Source organism: Acipenser ruthenus, chromosome 10, assembly GCF_902713425.1.
Source record: "Acipenser ruthenus chromosome 10, fAciRut3.2 maternal haplotype, whole genome shotgun sequence".
Lineage (NCBI taxonomy): Eukaryota > Metazoa > Chordata > Actinopteri > Acipenseriformes > Acipenseridae > Acipenser > Acipenser ruthenus.
The window spans coordinates 34,003,454-34,023,050 of record NC_081198.1 but is presented as its reverse complement, the minus strand read 5'-3'; the positions used below and the strand labels follow the sequence as shown (position 1 = coordinate 34,023,050).

Below are 19,597 nucleotides of genomic sequence, written 5' to 3'. Positions count from 1 at the left end.
ATACTGGTTAGCTATGTACACAAGGATACCCGGCAGTTCTTTTTTTGCACTGAATTCTATTAATGTTTCCTGTACAGTACAAATGAAGATATATAGGCAATAAAAGAAACATTCAGTATTCTATTTTTTTTTTTTTTTTTTTTTGGACAGAGTATTTCACAGGATACAAACACTTCTGCAATGGGTTTAAACGTTATATGTTACTAACAGATTTCTGCAGACCGGACAATGTATAAAAACCCCATTTTAAAGCTTCAGGAAGGGAATAAAGCAGGAGAAAATAACTACTATGGGTGCAGCACTTTTTAAAATATGAACGTTAAAGCCACAAATAGCTCAGTAAAAGTCAGCTTATTTTGACATGGGTTTCCAGGTATTGGGGTCAGTCAGGGTGTGAACTGGGCAAGCAATGGGTCATTGCGCGAGAGAGTGTGACAGTGAGAGAGAAAATTAAAGAAAAACACAATACAGAAGGATTTAGATGCTGTCTTTACATCAGTAAAGCTTACTGAAAGCCTCTCAACTTCAACATACCCAGTCAGGTTTTTGATAAAAAAAACAAAAAAAAAATGACTTCATTTATGGAATGGTCACTTTCTGCCCACTGAGAAAAGAAAGAATCTCTTGTCAACTGTATTTTTGCTATATATCGGAAGTCTCACAAGTACTGTTTGTCGAAACAATTAACAGATATAAATAGCTGTCAATTTGTGAATTTGTAAAAGAGTTATGCTCTACCACAAATAAAAACATTTAATGACTAACTACAGCACAGGTATTTTCAATCTAGTCATCTACTGCAACTGCTTTTTATATAACATTGTAACTGCAGGCTACATGGTACTTATATAATGTAGCAGCTGTTATAATTAGCATTGCCACTCATTCAGTTTTTGCCTGCTGTCCTGGAATAGAATTGAACATGTTTGGCCAGTTGGAGGTGATTTTTTTTTATTGTTTGTTTGTTTAATGGATGACCTTGTTCATGTCACTAATCCCAAAACCAGACTGACACATTTACGCATTTCAACTGTATTTGCATATAGTTTTTTTTTTTTTTAAATGTATAACAAAAAGGTCGCTCCATAAATTTCAGATAACTGAGACCCCACTGTAAAGGGTGTGTGTTTTTATGTTTGTGTCTCTTTAAGGATAACATTTACAATCACTTTAACATTTGAAGAGAGTGCAGACAAAAACAGTATCCAGCTAGATAGCATCTGCTCATGGAAACCCAGGGGTGAGAGAAAACTGTTCCTCCCTGGTTTTACATAGAAAACAGAAACAGCCAAACATTGTTAGCTAGAACCTGAAAGGATCAATGAAAATGGTTCTTGCTACTGAAAAAAAGGCTGTGTTTTAGACTTGCCTGTATCATTTGTTAAGAAAGGTGCTTTTTCAGGGGCTAGCGAGTTCTTATTAACACATTGTTTTTTAAGAGCGTTCTTACTGGCCACCTGTACATAGATGTTTATATGAATATACCTCTGCTGCTATCTATACATAATCAAAAAAATGGCTCAAAATGTCCTGGAAGTTATATCTTACTCCACTGAAGGCAAGAATATAGCACAAAGACATGGTGATCCTCAGTCAACTAAGAAACCTAGCAAGTAATATATTTTAAGCATTTACCTATGGGGTGTTTCAAAACCGCCAGTCCACAGACATAGGCATGTTTGAGTATGGTCGGTGTCACAGAGCACCAGGAATTATTTTTGCTGAAACTCCAGGTATGTATACTGTGTATACCGGCCAGTAAGAGATGACCTATCCAACGACAATAAAACTGGGCCCAATTTATACACATATACATACATAGTAAATGCAGACACATACAAACACACAAACTGTAAATGTTACAGCTAACAAGGTTCTCTCCCCTCCTCTCCTCCAACATAAGTAAGTGCTCTGACAAGACAAACGTCCGGATAAGGAGAACTTTTTCTGCAGCTACGTAACTTGTCGGAAAATAAAATGAAAATAAAATTAAAAATAATACAATTAACTAAAATAATAAAAAAATAGCCTTTAGTATTAGTTCTTGCTACTTCCTGGCTTTACAAAGTAAGAAACATAAAGACAAAGACAGTCCTGTCATCACAGTCTTCTCTTTCTGTTTTTTTGAAAAAGAAGTGTTGTGCTCAAACCTCAGTTTGTATAAAAAAAAAAAAATATATATATATATATATATATATATATATATATATATATTACAAATCAAGTGCTTTGACCCAGCCCTTTCCACAGAGGCCCCAAGACAGAGAGACAAAGACAGAGGGAGAGCAGAGAGCCAGAGAGCCCAGCTATTTAGAGATGAGCGCACAGTTGAAGGTTCAAATGTCTTTTTTCCTTTTCCTTTTATTTTTCTTTTATGAAAAGGTTTTCTATCCCGAAGTGACTGGCGGGTGGGCAAGAGGGAAGGAGGAAGGCCCTGGGTCACCTTCTCGGGGAGTGTGGTGATTGGACCCCTCCTTTCCACCTCACTCATTGTTACTGCTCTCCAGTTCCTGACAGTGGATGTCAGCACCTTTGTTCTCGGAGCCAGGAAGCTTCAGCCCATACCTATCCACACACCAGCAGATTCCACGCCTCCGCCCATGGGACGGCTTGCACTGCAGCACAAGGAAAAGGGGAAAAAAAAGGGAGAGGCTAGAAGTAACGGAAAAGTGAGAACTTTTTTTTGGAAGAAAACCAACTACACTTAAAGGATGGCCAAATTGATCTTTATTTAGTACCCTGGCAATACTAAACCCAAAGACCAGTCCATAATCTCGAGTAATTCCTGATGTGGAAGGGATTATTGCATTTATTTTTTTTGCATTTTTTTTTTTATTCTTTGACTGGTGGAAAGAAATTACTTTAAAATGTTGCCTTTTGTTTTCCTTTAATAAATCACTAAAATTTCAATTGTATTCTTCCATACCTGTTTCCGCTTGTACAAGCCCTTTTTATCGCAGTTGGGTAGGTACAGTGCCTGGGTTAAGATTCGAGATGAGTTTTTTAATTGCTTAAGAATCTCTACCATCTGTCTTCGGCATGGACCCTGTGAGAACAATGACAGGAGTGTTACAGATTCATATCTTAAATGCACCTACCAAACAAAACACACAGCATCCATGCATCCTTTTACCAGTCATTTAATATGTGACATGGGACCTCAGTAGTGCTGTACTTGTATATTATCGTATAGTATCCTATTCCATATATAAGGTGCTTGGTAAGCAGGGGCTTCCCCCACAAAGACTACAAGTAAATCATGTTTCAGAAGGTCTTAAAAATGAGAACTTTGTGGAGTTTATTCAATTGATCTAAACAGTTGCAGATCCTCATAAAGGCCCTTTGTGGGCCAAGACTATGTAATGTATGTAATGTGTAAAATAGCAGGAAAGAATAAAACAGCACCATTATTTAGAAACTCCATTGTTTCGATCAATAGCCCCCACAATTTTCCTTGTTTAGTCATACGTCCCTCTCGAACACAGAGGCTCAGTTGGTAAAATGACAGTGTTATAGCAGGTGTTTAAACTTACATAGACTGTTTCCTGCTTGTCGATGGGGTAGGGGGTGTAATCCGCCTGAATGACAGTCTTGGATTTTTCCAACCTCTTCCGCTTTTCTTTGCGCAATGCCTCGGCCTTCTTGTCAGACACTCGGTTCTTGTTGTGGAGAGGCACCTTGGCAGGGAGTGGATTCTCTGTGATCTCAGGGATGTCATCAGGCTCTCGTGAATCATGATCTGGGAACACAAACACGAGAAATCGAGTTAGATACTCTGCAGGTATATACAAACCCAGAGCTTTTGTAAACACATTACATTAGTGTTCTACAGCCTCAGCCTTGTAGAAAACAAAGGTAGTTTAATTACAGTGGGACTATGCTGACACAAGGAACTGTAAAGTATGGGTAAGGCATTTTAACTTAACTGCAAATTACTCTGCCATGGAGTTCTTGTTATATTCCTTTATTGAAAATGTCCAGACATTAAGGAAAGGGTGCACACTTTCACCAGAAATAATTAATAAAAAAAGGCATGGTACATGAAATAACTTCTAAAGAAATTGTCAGTGCAAAGTTTCATTACATTTTTCCAATGGATTTACATAAATTAGATGAAAAATTGGATTCTCTGTATTTAAATAACAGTAGTCTAATGGAACTATTTCTCCACCAGAGGGCACTTCTGTACACTAGTTGTTTCACTACTATACATATATCCTATAGGGATCGGAAAAAACAACGCATATCTATTACAGAAAATGGGATGTCCCTTGCGTGATTATTTTATTAAGCAAACACTATTCTTTGCTAATTTTAGTAACGATGTGTAAGACAGCAGAATCAGTGTTGTCCTTGCTGCCCCTGGGGACCCTAAAACCCACTGACAATGTTTTATTATTATTATTATTATTATTATTATTATTATTATTATTATTATTATTATTATTTATTTCTTAGCAGACACCCTTATCCAGGGTGACTTACAACTGTTACAAGATATCACATTATTTTTACATACAATTACCCATTTATACAGTTGGGTTTTTACTGGAGCAATCTAGGTAAAGTACCTTGCTCAAGGGTACAGCAGCACTGTCCCCCACCTGGGATTGAACCCATAACCCTCCGGTCAGAGCACTAACCACTACTCCACACTGCTGCACACTTTAGCTATGTTGTTGTCCTGCTCAATAGTCATGGTCATGCAATGGTTGTGCTGAGCTTTGAAACCTACAGTACAAGTCTGGTTCAGTTGTAGTTTCAGGGTGCAATCTGTGAGACAGCTTGACCTAACCGATTTCTCATCTCAAAAAAACTGGTCCAACGGCCATGCACAGGGAGTGGAAACTTCCTCTCTGCTCATGAGATTCTGTAAATGCCCTAACCCAAGCTCATGTGAAGCCACAGAAACCAAAGTAAGCTATAGCAACTGCCATTGAGTAGAAGGTTCTGACCCAGATTTCAATCACGCTCCTGGTCGTGTTTTACGTTTTGCAGATGCCAGAGGAGGGTGGCCAGATGCCACCCTTGTGCCCGAATTCTCTTACAAGAAGAGGTGCTGAAAACCTGGACAGTTTTAAATCGATGTTAAAAGACTAGTCATTAGCCGAGGCATTCTCTTGCTGTTAGAATATGGAAATATCTGAAGTGAGCTCTGATTTTACTTATTTTTATGAACTGTATTACCATGGTAAAACAATAATAAAAGCAAGATAAGTAACATTGTGGTAAAGCATGTCAAATTCATTGCATAAGCATGGCCTTAGGCTCTCTCATCGGACTATTTTCTCTTGGTGCAGATGGTTAAAATCTAAACTATGGTAAAACAGCTTGAAACAGAACTAGAAGCCACTTACCATACCAGGTTATGTATGGAATGTGCTTTCAGTCACACAGTTATTCAGATTCTTAACTAAGTAGAACGGCCAGATTTTTGTGTTTAAAGTATGGCAATAGAATGATGCAACATTGCAACTGTATTCAACAGCAGTGGCGTAGCAGTCTATTGGCCATGGTATTGAAAAAGATTAACATATCCCTGAGTGATGTTGGCCAAAGATAACGATCAGAATTAAGTCAGGAAAAAAATCCCAGTTAATCCCAGAGATGAGGGCAGATGTTTTATCGTTTAGAAGTATTTCAGTAATTCTCCACTTATCACAATCCATCTAATCAGTGTGATGTCATTCTGAAATCTGAACAAATATCTGGCCAAAATTCCACAGTCAGCTTTTTTGCAGAAAGATGATAACAGCATGTGTACGGGCAGCAGGGTGCAACAAAGCAAGGAGTTCTGTTCTGGTACATTTATTCTAGCGTGAATCTTTCTGGAAAGGTGCTTGTGCCCTGCCAGTTCAAGTTTCAGTAGTACTGCCTGTTGAACATGTTGTAAATAGCTCAACCATTTAAATCTCAAAACTGACCAACATAAACATTTTATTTCCTAAATATTGATGGACTTTCCTTTTTGTGGGAATACCGTTAAAAGGTAAATAACAACATCTGCTACAAAGACAAATATTTTCTTGTTTAACTGAGATCTACACTCAACCTCAAGATGTTTCAGCTGCAGACACCATGGGGAATCCACCACTGCGAGCTGCAAGGAAGAAACACAAATCACAAAGAAGTGGCAATAGCACATGTCTCAACTTCTAAGAAGAGAGCCGGTCAGCCACATTGTACTGTATAGCAGGGTCTGAAATAACTGGGGTGTCTGGCAGTCCGTGACTAACTGAACTGCTGTGCCAGTGCATGACTTGTTATATTTATCCAGCAAGGAAATCCAGCAGAATTGCGATGGGCAGTCAAAGTCTGGCCGGAACACTGACAAAATGTGCCAAGTATTGTTACAGAGAAGGCAGTGAGATATTACAGGACAGCTGGATGGAATACAAAGAATCGTATGCTCTGCGAATGTGCCCTGCAAAAGGCGTTTTATTAAAAAAAAAAAAAAAAAAAAAGGTCTGTTCAGGGGTGTGCTGTTGATCTGTCCAGATCTGATCTGTAGCATCAGAAGGTTCTAAATTCAAAACTTAGCCAGCTGGGATCTGAACCCCACCTAAAAAAAAAAAAGAAATGGAGCAAATTTCTCATTTCTGGCCGACAGGCTTCTATCCAAGTTCAGCATACAGATGCGTTGACTTTCCCAGACTCGTCCCTGTCAGTAAGTATGTAATAAAGTACTATAAATATATCTCTTGCATGTATTTTAATCACATCAAGCTAGTGGAAATCGTAATAGCAGGGACTTGCCGCAATACAATCACATTTTCATCTTTGAATTGACACTCTTGAACAACTCTGCCATCTCGTGCAAGACTGTCTTGAGTAATATGGATAGAAATCGTGCCTAGAAACACATTCTCTACAATGTTAAGGTCACATACTTTCTATGGCATATAAAACTGATTGTATTTTGATGCTCTCTAAGTGATGCTGATACCACAGTTTCATTACCATGGCCTGAATGTAGGAAGTACTGTATGTTTTGTGGGTTTTTGTGTTGCGTATATGGGTAGATGATACAGACAGAATGTGTTCTATACAATTCCAGTCTCTTTTTTTTTTTTGAATTTCCAATTATTTTACCCCCGATTGTCTCCCAATTTGGAATGCCCAATTATTATTATTTCTCCTTCACTGCAGCGATTCCCCACACAGCTCAGTGGGCGTCCTCTGATCCCACAGGCCAATCTGCGTCTTTTTACACCCAAGAACTCAAGAGCAGATGTCTGCAGGCTACCGGCCTCTGAAGGACAAAGACCAGCCCAGCAAATCTCTCCCCCAAGCTCACAAAGCCTATAGCGGTCACTACAGAGCGGTGAAGATAAACAGTCTAAACTGGATCCCACCTCCCCAACACTGGGATCGTCAAAGCCAATGCGGCGCCCCCACGGAATCCCCAGTGAAGACCGGCTACATCAAACAACCAGGGTTCAAACTTGTGATCTCTGGTTGAATGACTCACCCTGCACGCAGCGTGGCAGTGCTTTTATGAGGTGAGCCATGCAGGGACCCGTATTTTTTATTTTTTTTTAAGCTGAATGTTTCTTGCCAGGGCTTGATTTCATTGCACTAAAACTTGACCTAGTTTTAAAAGACGGCTGAGTGAGCCCATGTTTTACAATTGAATCAATGCCAATCTGTTGGAGAGATTCCAGCACATGGCATCACATACAGAACACTGGTCAACATCTCTACCCGTTTTGCCACAATAAAGTTTCCACAAAATATAGGGGTATCAGATGGCTTTGAAGATGTACATATCATGAGGATCTTTCAGCAATTATTATCTATGAATTTAATTCTCCACCCTGGTAAAGAGACAGGGCTTTTTGGCAACCAATGCATGCTTAAGAAGCTATCATTTTGCAAGAACCCTCATTACTCTACAGACATCCCACTGTAGATACATATTGTCAAACTTCAGAAAAACATTGCGTGCACTGCATGGAAGCCTCCCGAAAACATGAAGTTCAGGGAAATAGCAGCTATTGAGGTAGCTATTAAGCTCTGCAGACATTCATTCCAGCAGATAATGAGTTGGGCCTAAAAATAGCCCTCAGCCTAGAAAAGGATGCAAGTGGATAACGTTAATGATCAGATTGCATCCCCAGCTGTATTCATTTTTTACATGTCCTACTGATTCAAGGCACTGCCTTTTATTTTTACCCCATATAAGATACCACCATATTTATAATGCAGATCACAACTTTAACTTTAATTATTTTTATAAATTGGCAGGGTAACATTTTGAAATGTTAGACTTTTTAGTAGACAAACCAGAGACTACAAAACACTTCTGTGCCATAAAGTTCCTCAGAATAGAATTAACTGCTGTGTGGGGCCAGCTTGGCTAGTAATTGGCAGTGAAAGTACAGGTAAGTTTAAACCATAGTTTAAACTTAAGAGAGGCCTGGTAACCAGTTCTGGGTTTTAGAATTACCCCCATTTAAACATACGGTGCTAGGAATTTAAGCAATCCTATCCCAGTTAAATCTCCTCTGAATTGATGTGTTGTTCCTCTGCCATTGCTGCTTGGACAACTCCCAACAGGTAACCAATTAATGACAGACAAGCTCAGACAAGGAATACTCTGTTCAGACTCGGATGATATAAGGGAGATCAGCGTTTTTTTGTTTTCTTTTGGTACCTGCTTGCATTTAAATAATATACATAAACAGGTATCACGTACTCTATAAACAAATATGTGGGACAACATAAATTCTTCTTTTTGCTGTGTTTAAAGGTCACACAAAAACAATAGAAAAGTGAGACACCTTCCAAAAGGCAAATTGAGTACATCAACCACATATTTTTGTTTCATTATTTCTTAGTTTTATCATTTTAACATGTCACCAATCACTTAAAACACTAAATTATAAGCTATTCAGTATTAGGAAACAAAAACACCTTCATATGAGAATGTCAGTAATTGATAAGGAATCGCAATGCTCCACGCAGCACAAGATACTAATCTGAGATAATATATGCAGCTTTTTTTTTATTTCAAATGGTAAACCTTAGGAAACTGGTTTGAGAACTGCTTTCAGTTGATTACCAAGTTTTTATTTAATTTTTTTGTCCTACCTTTGTCCTTTAAGACACATGGAAATGCATTTCAATGAGAAGCTGGTAATCTCATCAAGAAAACTGGTTACCCCACAAGGGTTCCAAATTTCAGGTAGGCTTACAACTCAACGGACCTTGGTAAGGTAATCCCTGATAATAAATCCTCAGTAATAAAACAAAAACAAAGAATCCATTTAGCAGCGGCCACATTACACTGGAATACTTCAATAGTTAGAGCACCTGCGTGCATGTGCAACCTTAATCAGATACATGCACATGCAACAATAGCAATGGCTCAGGAGGTTTTCAGATTTTCTCTGGCCCAACTGAAATGTCCATAATTGTTTCAAGCTGAGAATGATCTGCTTATAACACGTGTAACAGCTGAATTAGGTCCAAGACAATATCACAACCCTTGACATATATATAGATGGTACATGTTTCCAGTTACTCAGTTCTTTGTGTTGAAAAAAAAAAAAAAATCTAAAAACTGTATTCTGTATTCAATTTATAGCTGTTCTATTTCCATAGGTTCAAAAAGATCTTGAAAGTTGAGTTGGCACAGACCAAATTCAGAACGGTTCCTATAGCCAGTACTTCACAGGAAATTACCATTTTAAAAACATAATACCAAGTGAAAACAGTAATAGAGCGCAATCAAACTAGTTTCCTGCTTGCATTTTAATTCAGTTTCTAGCAGCCTGCCAAGTTATATATAGCGCAGATATGCTATTCAAGTCTAAATTAAGGAACACTTATTCAAGATAAGCTCCACTGAGTTGCCAAGAAGAGGGTAGAGAGTGAACTCTATACATTGAGCGAACTTGAAACTTTGCTGGTATTGGTGTTTTTGTTACCATTTAGTGTTTTGTGGTGCCATAGTAGCTGAATATTGAAATGAAATATCTTTATAGTGTTTTTTATCATTTCCACTGCGAATATTGGGAAAGTCATTTTTACGTGTTTTGATATAATGCATGTTGCGTCCAGTTTGGCTACAGTAGCTCCTCTATTTGTTAAGGGCTCCTCTTAACATGAATAAATTAACAAAAAACAAGATCTCTGTTAGTTGTAAAAAAGTATATTTTTTATTGTTCTGACATTGTGAATTCACACTTTTGGTTTCAGTATCAAAGCTTTTTCCACATACAGTGGCCCTTATCCACACACAATTAAGCACTGCTTTTTTCATGAGTTAAAAAAATGGGCAGTCCTTAACAAACCATTTCTTTTAAAAGATTGCAATTGTTCAGCGCCTTTCATGTTAAATATAATTATACTTTGGAAGTGCTTACAGGGGCGGCTATGCAAGCTACAAGCAGTTGTGATACATATATGTGGCACAGATTGCAGCAAGTGCACATTCATAGAATGCCTTTACCTAGAAATGTTGAACATGCTACTCCATAATTTCTTTCCCTGTATTTTCCCCTTGCTTGACTGTACCATGCCTTTATTAAACCAGACAGTGGATGCTTTGCGTTTAAATGAGCAAACATAAGGCTTTAAGAGCTGCAAGGGCACAAAAATCAGCTGCTGCAATGTCATGTTGCTTGGCAGTAGCAGCTTAATGACGACTAAACCACTCCTACACCATGTGCTTTAACTGAGCGTGCCCCATAGACTGTAGATCTTTGCTGTGAGAAAAGAACCTTGGTAATGTTCACATAAATGAGGACAGATGCAGATCTGCAGGCAGCCATCACAGGGGTGGTCTTACAGTAAATGATGATACATATTGGTCATTACCAAGCAGCTGCCAATACTGTAATGAACACGCAAACAGTTCTTGCTGTCCTGCAGCCAATTGTGGCTGCTCACCTGTTTTATTTGTAGTTCCGGCAAGCTACAATACTTGATATCTGATATTGCTCTAGTACTATAAATCTACCACTTGTTAACAAATAAAATACACTAAACCTGTTCGGTATGGATTGGTATACCGGATTTGAGGTTACCACAGTTTAGATACATTACGGTATAGATACCGTTTCTGTTGCGCTGCACCACAATTAAGGTAATTACGGTATACAATGGTAAAGCTCGTCTTCCTATGAACAAAGTGAAGGAAAATTAAATTTTCACTTGAACAACTTCTTTTTTTATTACTCTACTGTCTCAAGTCGTGCACTTCCCTCCACGTACCTTGCAGTTAAGCATCATCGCCGTCATTTCGCCATTTTGTTTTTTTGTTTTTTTACTGAAAACATCAAACACATGTGTTGGAAAGAGTGCTAATGCAGTATGTCAGTAACAATGTCTGCTTCCAAACGAAGCAATGACAATTCAAGCCTTAGCGAAATGCCTGAGGAAGATCTTACCCCACCTGCAAAACATATCTACTGCATGGATGTATTGGATGTAAGAAAACAGATGCTGTATTATTTGAAGACTGAGCGCCGTTTTGTAGACATTGCAGAACACCATTTTCCGCTCGCGGTGTAAACACATCTAACCTTTTACACACCTTGCTTCATTTTATAACTTGAATGATTGATACCGTGCTATTAGGGTTACCATGGTATTTTTTTAAAGGTTATCATACCATTATTATTATTATTATTTATTTCTTAGCAGACGCCCTTATCCAGGGCGACTTACAATCGAAATGTTATACTGTCCCATCCCTAAAACCTGTACACACAGGGTTACAATTCCACCTGTGAGGTTCTGGTGACACTGATAAATAAGTCGTGTGTTTATCAAGACACCAGAAGATTTAGCTCTAATAGTAGGTGCCAGTTCTTTAGTAGTTAAAAAGAAATCGAGTCTCACTTCACTGAGTGTGCAGTACTAGCTGATTTTTCTAATCTACCTTGCAAATCAACTGTTTTTGACAAGACCTAATAGTTATGTAATTGGTCATATATGGCAATAGTGTACTACTTGTATAGGAAGCAGGTGTACAGTAGCACGGTAAAAGAGTTAAAGAGATCCCGGGCTTCACTTCGGCAGGTCACATAACCTCTCTGTGGTCAAGTCATACCCTATTGTAAAACCAGGTTGAAACAGAGATGACACATCTCAGCTCAAGGTAAACCTGGTCAAATGAATTCATCAAAAAATCATTATTATCAGACCAGTGGTTCTATAAAGAGGACTTCCAAAAACATGTTGCTGAACCATTGAACTACTATTGGATTAACATTGCAGCACAGTTGTAACACTGTAGTAACTGTTGTGGCATTACAGTGGCTATACATGCTCTGCTTGTACTGTAAACTGAAGGACTATTACAAAAATATCCAGAAACCAAGAGGTTAATTAATTGTGCACTTGACCTTCAATCAGATTTGTCTGTCTGTTTACAGTTAGTCAGAAATTCATTTATTTTTAATTGGAGCCCCCCCCCCCCCCCCCCTTTCAGATTTAATCATTGAACAGTAATCTAACTCTCGACACCACCCACAGATATAAACCTTAGTTCAGGCCGGCCAGCTCTGCCAAGATCTGTTGCCCCCAGGAATTTAAAGTCCATTTCTTTCAATTTGGAAATTTCCAGCAAAGATGGATTGTCCCACTAAGACATAAACAAAGTACTGGAGCTGTTTGTTTCTACTCTAGTAGCTCTAGAGTGCTGTATGACATTTGGCTACATTTTGCATTCAGCCTACAGTGTACTGTCTCTAAACACTGCTGTCAAGTACAAACACTGCATTTACAGTACAGTAACACAGTCAGGTCAAAACAAACTGCGATTTGAATCAAAATCCAATAAAACGTGGAAAAAATGTTTTACAAAGCATAGAAACCCCAAAATCCAAATGTCTTATTCAAATAGAACACTACAGTAAGCAAAGTGGTGTGTATCTGGCAGACATATTTAGAATAGATAAGTAAACTGGATATAGAATACATAAGTAAACTGGATATTTGAAGGAATAGAAGAAGAGTATGCAGATATATAGATTTAGCCACATGCATGTTGGGCAGTCTATGGGCTGTCTCAGCATATTTGAGTTCTGGGTTCCCATTAGATAGTGCTTACTTCTTTGCAAAGATGCCTCAGAGCCCATACCTTCATTCCCAAAACAAATCATTCCAACTAATTGAATTACTGTACAATACAAGATTTGTGAACCATCAAATACAAAATCAATCCATTAAAACCGTTGTGTTAGCTGTGCCAACTGGTCATTATGTATGTCATGCAGAGCAAGCATTTCACACCTCGACACAAGAAATGTTTTCCATTGTCACCTTTACCTTTCCATCACTCTAGCGCAGAGCTGAGTAAAACCCCACGCGTTGCTTGTCATATAACGCATACCGTACTCTATGACCCTATGAAGGTCAACTATGTTTTCCATGGTTCAAATAAGTTTTCTGTTTTCAGTAATTAATGTTAAACGGCCAGAATATCTCACAGAAGGAACACAACAAACATTTGTGGGGTGGTTCGCGGAGAGTTTGATAAATAATCGATGCGTAATAACGCATGAAAGATACACTGACTGTGAGGAAAGTTAGGTTGGTAGATTACACTAGGTAAGGTAGTACTTTTTAGTCTTACCTCAGCTGTTTACACTTAAACAAATGACTGGCACTCCGTCAAACGGATTTTTATTTATTTATTTATTTATTTATTTATTTTATATATCCCGGCTGTTCTGGTGAACCTGTTACTCTTGTTTCTATGAATCTCTGTGTGGATAGTCTGCGTTAAAGTGTACCCCCAACTTTTTTTGCCACCTTCGTAACACAGTCAGTGTTATATATATAAACTTGTTACAGACGGGTATAATTTGTAACAAATACTGATATAACTTACCTACATGCATAATTACATTACTATTCCCTTTTTAAAATAACATTTGTATAATCACACGCAACATTACTCAACACGGTCTACTGTTATTACTACTGGATGTAAAAAACTGGCTGCTCTTTGAATTTTTTTTCAGTACAATAAATAGAGGCAGAAATAAATACAAGGGTGAGGGGAAGACAAAGCAACATACACACGTACATTACATTAGCTGCTACTGTCTAGAGACCAAAAAACAGCACCCCCAGCCAGGTTGCACTTACCGGTGGGTGGATGGTGCTCTTTGTATCCCTTCTCGTTCCTACACATTCCTCGGCCGTGCAGCAGAGCGTGAAGCGGCTTTTCTTCGCCGTTTCGTGGCAAGCAGCGAAGTCCTTGGGAGCACTGCTGGGTGTACACGCCGCACTGCTGTCCTTCTGACAGGGCGCAGGTCCTACAGCAGCCGCAGCCCGGCTCTTTAACCAACTCACAGCCGACCGGGACCTGAGGGCACATTGACAGGGCTTTCTCGTCACAGGGGTCGCAATGGACGTAAGAGCCCGTGCATTGGGGCAGTCCCATGAAAAATGACAGCAACAGGCAAAAACTGATCATCTTCTTATCGCAAAATAATAGTACTGCAGTAATAACAATAAAAGTCTTTATTGAAGTCGTCCAAAGAAAAGTCTTCAAAATTCAACTAAGCGTGACTCTGCTCACCGAATACGTTTCGATAAATTACAACAAAAATGAAACTTGAAAAAAAAAAAAGATTTTAGGAGTTGTCAATTCAAGAATTATGTTTCAGCATCTACAGCACCTGCAACACAACCCTGCAGAATACCTCAAACGACAGAGGGTTTTTGTTTTGTTTTTCTCTCTACAGGTTCACAAAATTCAGTTAGCTTCACATGCTGTAGGCAAAAAAGCAAAGCAAAAAAATATATATTTCTATAAATTAACCAAATGTCACCAAAAAGGTGCAAATTAACCAGTATGGGGATACACGCTTTCAAAAGTTCTTTCCTTGGAAGAAAAAATAAATAAATAAAAACTGCTAAATGTTCTGTCTGCAAATAATTGCAAATCTGTGCACAAAACCCAAAGTTTTTTTAAGCCCTTCCAATACCACCCCTTCTAGAAAACTTTCTAAGCCGACTGATCAACTTCAGAGCAGGCTTGCCTTTTTAAATAGCCGTGAATTCCTCGGCCCGGGACCATGAATAACCCACATGGGAGTAAAGAAGGCGGACGTCCAAGCTATGCAAGGTGCAGATTCTGGGGCGAGTTCCTGGCGCTTGAAAACGCTGCTGGCTCGCTGCCAGTCTTTCTCTGCAATTTGAGCTGCCTTTGACACTCGAGGCTAAGAAGATGCCAAGAGCGAAAAGCAGTATAAGTAACCGGTGCAACCTCAAATCTCGTGCAAAAAAACACAAGTAGACTAAGATTCTTCATGGTCGCGTGCCTTAGGTTAAAATGCTCACAACACTGTACGTTATATTGAGTCTGTATGTCAGTGTAAAAAGTCAGTTGTATGTGTGTGGGTGTTGGAGGTGTTTCACTATAATACATAATTTTCTCCCAACTGCCAGCTTCCCCAGGTTTCGGCATGCAGGTTAAGATGCCTTTCTCAAGGGAGCGTGTGTTTAGGAAGAAACATTGGGAGGTTAGGTACAATGCATTCTCAATGTTGCATCTTTTAAAAGCTAAATGATAGCAAATATATGTCCAGGAAGTTGCTTGTGATAAAATTACTACATACAAACTATTTTCTTAGGTAACATAACAACCAATCGCCTAGAAATTAATCCTTCTGTTTCTATTATTGTTTTAAAACATTTCTATTGTGTCACGTTTTATACGCAAACTAAAGAAGGGATAATAACCAGTACATTTTCATGGATCTCCTGAAACAAGAAATTAATATCTCACGTGAATCAAATGGGGATTCCTAAAAGCCATAATATCCAGAAGTGCTGCAGTACTCTGTTCAATTAAGACTTTGTAGCAACATTACTTTGAGTTTTTGTGAACTGTCTATACATTTAACTTCTGTGTTGTTGCAATTAACTTAGCAATGGGAGTTCATCAATATTTTAAATTAGCTGCCCTGACTGTTCTGACTCAGCACCTTCAGTGACAATATTGGAAACAGCAGGAATGAAGGCAGGTAGGTGACTTTGAGTTTAAAATGTTCGGGATACCTGGGGCCATTTGTAAAAACTGATAGTGTGTGTTTAAAAAAAAATAAATCACAGCAAGAGTCCAGGTGAACATTATGTGCTGTCTTTTTGAGAGGGTTCATTTCTTTCAATTCAAACACCCTATCACAAAAATCTGAAAATAGTAGTAGTAATAATAATAATAATAATAATAATAATAATAATAATAATAATAATAATAATAGTCTTTCTTAATGCATGATCTGTCTTTTCAATTGTGTGTCCTTTAAATCTGGGTCTTTATCTCTGTTGTGCAATCTACCTGTCAGTCTATACATACAGTATGCTTGTCAACTCTATCAGCAAGTCTGTTGTCTGCCTCTAAATCATCTTGAAAATCTAAAGTCAAGCCTCAGGCACCATACCCCCTGCCTTTCCACCTGGCTGGTTGTTTGTCCATCTGTGTTTATCTGTCTGTCTGTCTGTCTCCAAGTCTGGTCTCACCACTTTAGCTTCCTGTCTACCTGAACTCATCTGCTCTGTGCATCAAAAAATAAACAAATCTGTAATCACACACTTTTGCTTTTAAAAAGACACCCACATTCTTAAGCGTCAAAACTGTGCAACCCGCAGTGAATTACCTAGTCCTTGAGACATAGCTTAAATCATAAAAAGAGCTCTTAAGGCTTTTCTATTAGGAGCAGAAGGTTACATTCATCAACCCAAGACAGAGGTCAAGGGTCATTGGCAGCCAATAGAAAAGGGCACGGGCCATGGATTCACAGGGATGGATGAAGTTTGAGTCACAATGCCAGATTTTGCATTTGTTCCTTGGCCACTTGTTCAATGCCACCTCCCCTGAACCATCAGTGTGTGTTAGCCCCTGGTGTCCCACATGCTCTGCTTGCTAAACTGATCCCTGTTTTGTATTTAGATAATCATGGGCTGTTGCTGGCAATTCCATTCTATAAATAACCCCACTTTAAACCCTGCACCTGTTATATCTATTGAGCACCATTTATAACAGAAAAGGTAGCAGTGCTTAAAAAGAGGATAGGGCATTTTATCAGATCTTGCGTGTAGCAGTGGTGTCAGTTCCTGTAGAACCAAGTTTGGTTCCAACTGAAATACATGATTATTTGACTGTATTCTAAACCCATTACCATCAGCTTAGATTCCACTCTCTCAAAGCATACTGGCTCTGTTCCTTTCCTTATACTGTCCAGTCATTGTCTCCCAGTTTAAGAAAATAAATATGCTGAAACAATATAAAACGTCTTAAGACTACACAACTGTAGTTTAATTGATATGCATATAATAATCTAAAATACAGATCTTATAGTTTTATCTAGTTCTCTCTTTCTAACTATCCATATGTTGTGCTGTGTATTAAAGCATATTTTAAGCATAGTTAAGTTTATGATACACAGCAAAATGCATAGCCTATGCATCTGCAAAATGTCCATTCAAATTTTCCATAATAAACCATAAACAGCACAACAATAAACACATTTCTGTATTGGAGTAAAAAAAAAAAAAAAATTCCTTACCACCTTGTTCTCAACATTTTGCAATAATGCAACTTTTAGTTGCAATAATGCAGGTGACCACTAGAAGGAGCTGTTACCAATCACAAGAGATTTTCGGATACGTCCATTTTTATAAAATGTAAGTATTTCCGCTCAAATTTTCAATGCTCTATTAATGTAACTGTCTGTTAACTTTTGTGGGTTGAGAAGCAGAGAAAAAAAAAGCAATGGCATTAGCTATCCTTTATGGAAAATGATCTCCAAGTAGTGAAATAGTGAAGTGGGCCTGTAAAAACTCCCCACAAAGCCATTTGTTTGGTTTGTCTACCTTTTATCTTTTTGACACCTGAAATGGAATACTACAGTAACATAAATAGTAAAATTAACCAATATAAATACTTAAAGCATTCCTTTACATTGTACATGTATTGTAAATATATGTCTTTGCCTATGCACAAAGATACCATGGTACAATACCTGTACATATAATGTACACATGAAAATTGTACACTACTGTACTTTTCAGTATGTGAGCTTTTCATGTTTGATTACTGTTCAAATACATTGTCAGCATGCTTATTTGCATCACACTACCAAATTTCAGCTGTATGATAAATATTATAGTCAATTTGGAGTACTGAATTTGGGACAAGACTGCTTGGCAAAGACTGTGTCCCAATTAAGAGAAAGGCAAACTGGGGACAGCGTATGTGCTATTTGAATTTATTCAAATTCATGCTGCTTTGTGATACAGAGAACAAACTTGAAAACCACATTGAGAATCAAAGCAGCACATTCACTGTGCTGTTGACAAACAGGTTTACGTTGAGTAGACAGAGAAAATGACAGCTTGCCATTAAGAAATTAGCTGCACTATGCATTTGACTTTATATAGTACTTCAAAGATTCATTTGTGTTTACCAATTGTGGTTGTACAACTGCACAAAGTAAGCTATGGAACAAACAGAAATGACTTGTACTTATTGTTTTCAAGCGACTTCTACCTCCCACCAAAATGCAGCTAATTTTCTACCTATTTCACCATCCCATCCTCTAGCCAGTTGAGGATCAACTCAGTCTCCCAAGGAAAGACAATCAAAGACAGAAAGTATTGATTTTTTCATTGAATTAATTGGTGTACTAAGTATGCAATAACACAAGACAGGGTATGTAGTCTTCGTGTAATATACTATGTGGTGAGGCACGAGGTGAAGCCAAATTCATTTAAGTTTTAAGAATGTGATGAGGCTAAAAATGTTCCAACCTGTAGGCATTTGCTGGGAAATGGTTAGAAAACTTCGACAGTGGTGGCCCTGCAAGTGGTTTGGTGTATTGGTGCAATGAAATCCATTGGGATATCATAGTTATGTTATTATTAAATATGTTGCGGTACCAGTCTAACTATTACAGCAGCCCCTTGTGATGCCATTGCTCACACGTTGTTACACAGTTGCCATTGTCATGCCCCTGCAGGGACATTTAGGCTTTCATTTCATAAGGGTTGTTAAATATCATGGTATTTACTAGCCCTTATCAAATGAAGGCTTAAATGGCAGTGCAGTGGCATGATTTGGATATGCAAATTTTATGGAAATTGTAAAACAGTTATTGGGTTTGCTGTAGAGTAAAAGACAACTAGGGAACAGCTGCTAAAATACATTTTGTGTGTTTGTTTATTAGTATTACATTATTGTTTACAAGTTAATGACTGATAGAAAGATGACAAATAATAACACTTTTTTTTTTTTAATTTCCAGTTCACAAAACGTTTTAAAACTGCTTTAGTTTTATTATTTTCTCATTTTTTCAATGCACTTGTTTCAGAGAATGTTTCTAAACTCTCTTTAAAAAAAACAGTCCTTAAAAATAATCTTTAAAACTTTTACGGCTGGTTTCACAGACTCTGATTAGTACTAATCTTGGATTACCTTCCCAAAGATAACATTAGGTAGTCCAAGATTAGTGCTAATTGAGGTCTGTGAAACCTGCCCTTAAGTTTTGTGAATAGGGTCTACTTATGACAACCTCACAATAAGGTAACTTTTTACAGTCTCAACTTGCTCCTATTGATGGTAATGTAAAGT

At 38.0% G+C, this 19,597-nt stretch overlaps 1 protein-coding gene across 1 annotated transcript; it reads right to left on the bottom strand.

Moving 5' to 3' along the window:
- Nucleotides 1-154: 154 nt before the first annotated feature.
- LOC117411940 (insulin-like growth factor-binding protein 5) lies at nucleotides 155-14,993 on the bottom strand. Its single transcript, XM_034019816.3, has 4 exons — nucleotides 14,107-14,993; nucleotides 3,534-3,739; nucleotides 2,927-3,046; nucleotides 155-2,615 (listed from the first exon to the last, which is right to left on the bottom strand). The coding sequence occupies exons 1-4, from the start codon at nucleotides 14,435-14,437 to the stop codon at nucleotides 2,484-2,486; spliced, it is 789 nt and encodes a 262-aa protein (XP_033875707.1). The 5' UTR covers nucleotides 14,438-14,993; the 3' UTR covers nucleotides 155-2,483.
- Nucleotides 14,994-19,597: the final 4,604 nt, after the last annotated feature.

What these genes read in the sequence shown, in the direction of transcription:
- LOC117411940 (XM_034019816.3), bottom strand. Translation starts at nt 14,437, where the DNA reads ATGATCAGTTTTTGCCTGTTGCTGTCATTTTTCATGGGACTGCCCCAA. An exon ending in ACAAGCAGGAAACAGTCTAT is followed by an intron (nt 3,047 to 3,533) that starts GTAAGTTTAAAC and finishes TTGTTCTCACAG; the next exon opens with GGTCCATGCCGAAGACAGAT. An exon ending in GCTTGTACAAGCGGAAACAG is followed by an intron (nt 2,616 to 2,926) that starts GTATGGAAGAAT and finishes CTTGTGCTGCAG; the next exon opens with TGCAAGCCGTCCCATGGGCG.